Genomic DNA, 1,395 nt, shown 5'->3' on the forward strand with positions numbered 1-1,395 from the left:
TCCTGGATGATCAGCTTCACAGTTACATTGCTGCTCAGAGGAGGAGAGCCTCCATCTTGTGCTTTAATGACGAAAACTAGCTCTTTAATTTGTTCATAATCAAATGAACGTGCCGCCAGTACGGCTCCAGTTTCTGCATTTACAGAAACATATTCAGAAACTGAGGACCCGGCAATATTTTTTCCTTCTAAAATATAGGAAATGCGAGCATTTTGGTTCTCATCAGGATCAYTGGCTTTCAGAGTGAGGACAGAAACACCTGGGGAATTATTCTCTGYAATAAATGCRCTGTAAACACTCTTTGGAAATACYGGAGAGTTGTCATTCACATCAGACACTTTGACATTAAATATTCTTTGMGCAGAAAGAGAAGGTGCTCCACTGTCCATTGCAACAACAGTGATATTATATTCTGAAAACATTTCACGGTCCAAGACCGAATCTGTTATTAAAGAATAATAATGTTTTAGATTGGTCCTGATCTTAAAAGGAGCTGTCCCTTCAATTCTACAGCTCACCTGTCCATTATCACCTGAATCCAGGTCTTTCACATTTATTATGCCAATTGTTGTTCCAGGAGGAGAGTCCTCTGATACAGGACTGCTAAATGACATCACGCTTATGGCAGGAGCATTATCATTTACATCAACTACTTCAATTATCACCTTGCTAGTATCTGTAAGACCTCCTTGATCCTTTGCATGGATCTGAAGCTCAAACTTCTTATCTTTTTCAAAATCAATAGACCCTGTAGTTAATATGACGCCACTTTTCTCATCAATCTTAAATAAATCTCCGAGAGAGTTAGAAAGRTCTGAAAAATAATATGTCACAACACTATTTCCTCCAACATCTGCGTCACTAGCATTGACAGTCGTAACATAAGTGTTTATGACGGCATTTTCTGTCACTKTAGCTTTATACAAAGTCTGATTAAATACAGGTGCGTTATCGTTAACATCAAGAAYAACAACGTTAATGTTTACGGTACCAGATCTCTGAGGGCTWCCGCCGTCCACAGCGATCAGCTTCAGAGAGAGGCTGGGGTTTGTCTCTCTGTCTAATGGCTTCTGAAGCAACATCTCCGCRTATTTCTTTCCYTCTGCATTTGAATGTTGCTTGAGGGCAAAATTATCATTGTCACTCAAGAAGTATTCCTTCATTCCATTCACACCGACATCTAGGTCTTCTGCAGTTGCTAATGGAAAACGCGCACCAACAGCAGCAGTTTCGCTTATTTCAAAATGGATGCTATCTCTTTTGAAAGTCGGAGAATTATCATTTATATCTGTAATCTCGACCGTAATTTGATGCAGCTCCATAGGATTTTCTAAAATCATCTCAAACGTGAAACTGCACGGTGTTGTGTCACCACAAAGTTGCTCCCGGTCGATT

The 1,395-nt window shown here is 39.9% G+C and overlaps 2 protein-coding genes across 10 annotated transcripts in view; both read right to left on the bottom strand.

Moving 5' to 3' along the window:
• LOC103471737 (protocadherin gamma-C5-like) overlaps positions 1-1,395 on the bottom strand; it is a 276,959-nt gene that overhangs the window by 153,749 nt on the left and 121,815 nt on the right. The window lies entirely within an intron of this gene.
• Positions 3-1,389, bottom strand: LOC103471730 (protocadherin gamma-A11-like; the record flags this gene model as incomplete). The annotated part of the gene is made up of 1 exon (XM_008420911.1): positions 3-1,389. A coding segment is annotated over exon 1 (1,338 nt), but the record flags the coding sequence as incomplete, so codon positions are not given.

This window comes from Poecilia reticulata, linkage group LG10, assembly GCF_000633615.1.
Source record: "Poecilia reticulata strain Guanapo linkage group LG10, Guppy_female_1.0+MT, whole genome shotgun sequence".
Lineage (NCBI taxonomy): Eukaryota > Metazoa > Chordata > Actinopteri > Cyprinodontiformes > Poeciliidae > Poecilia > Poecilia reticulata.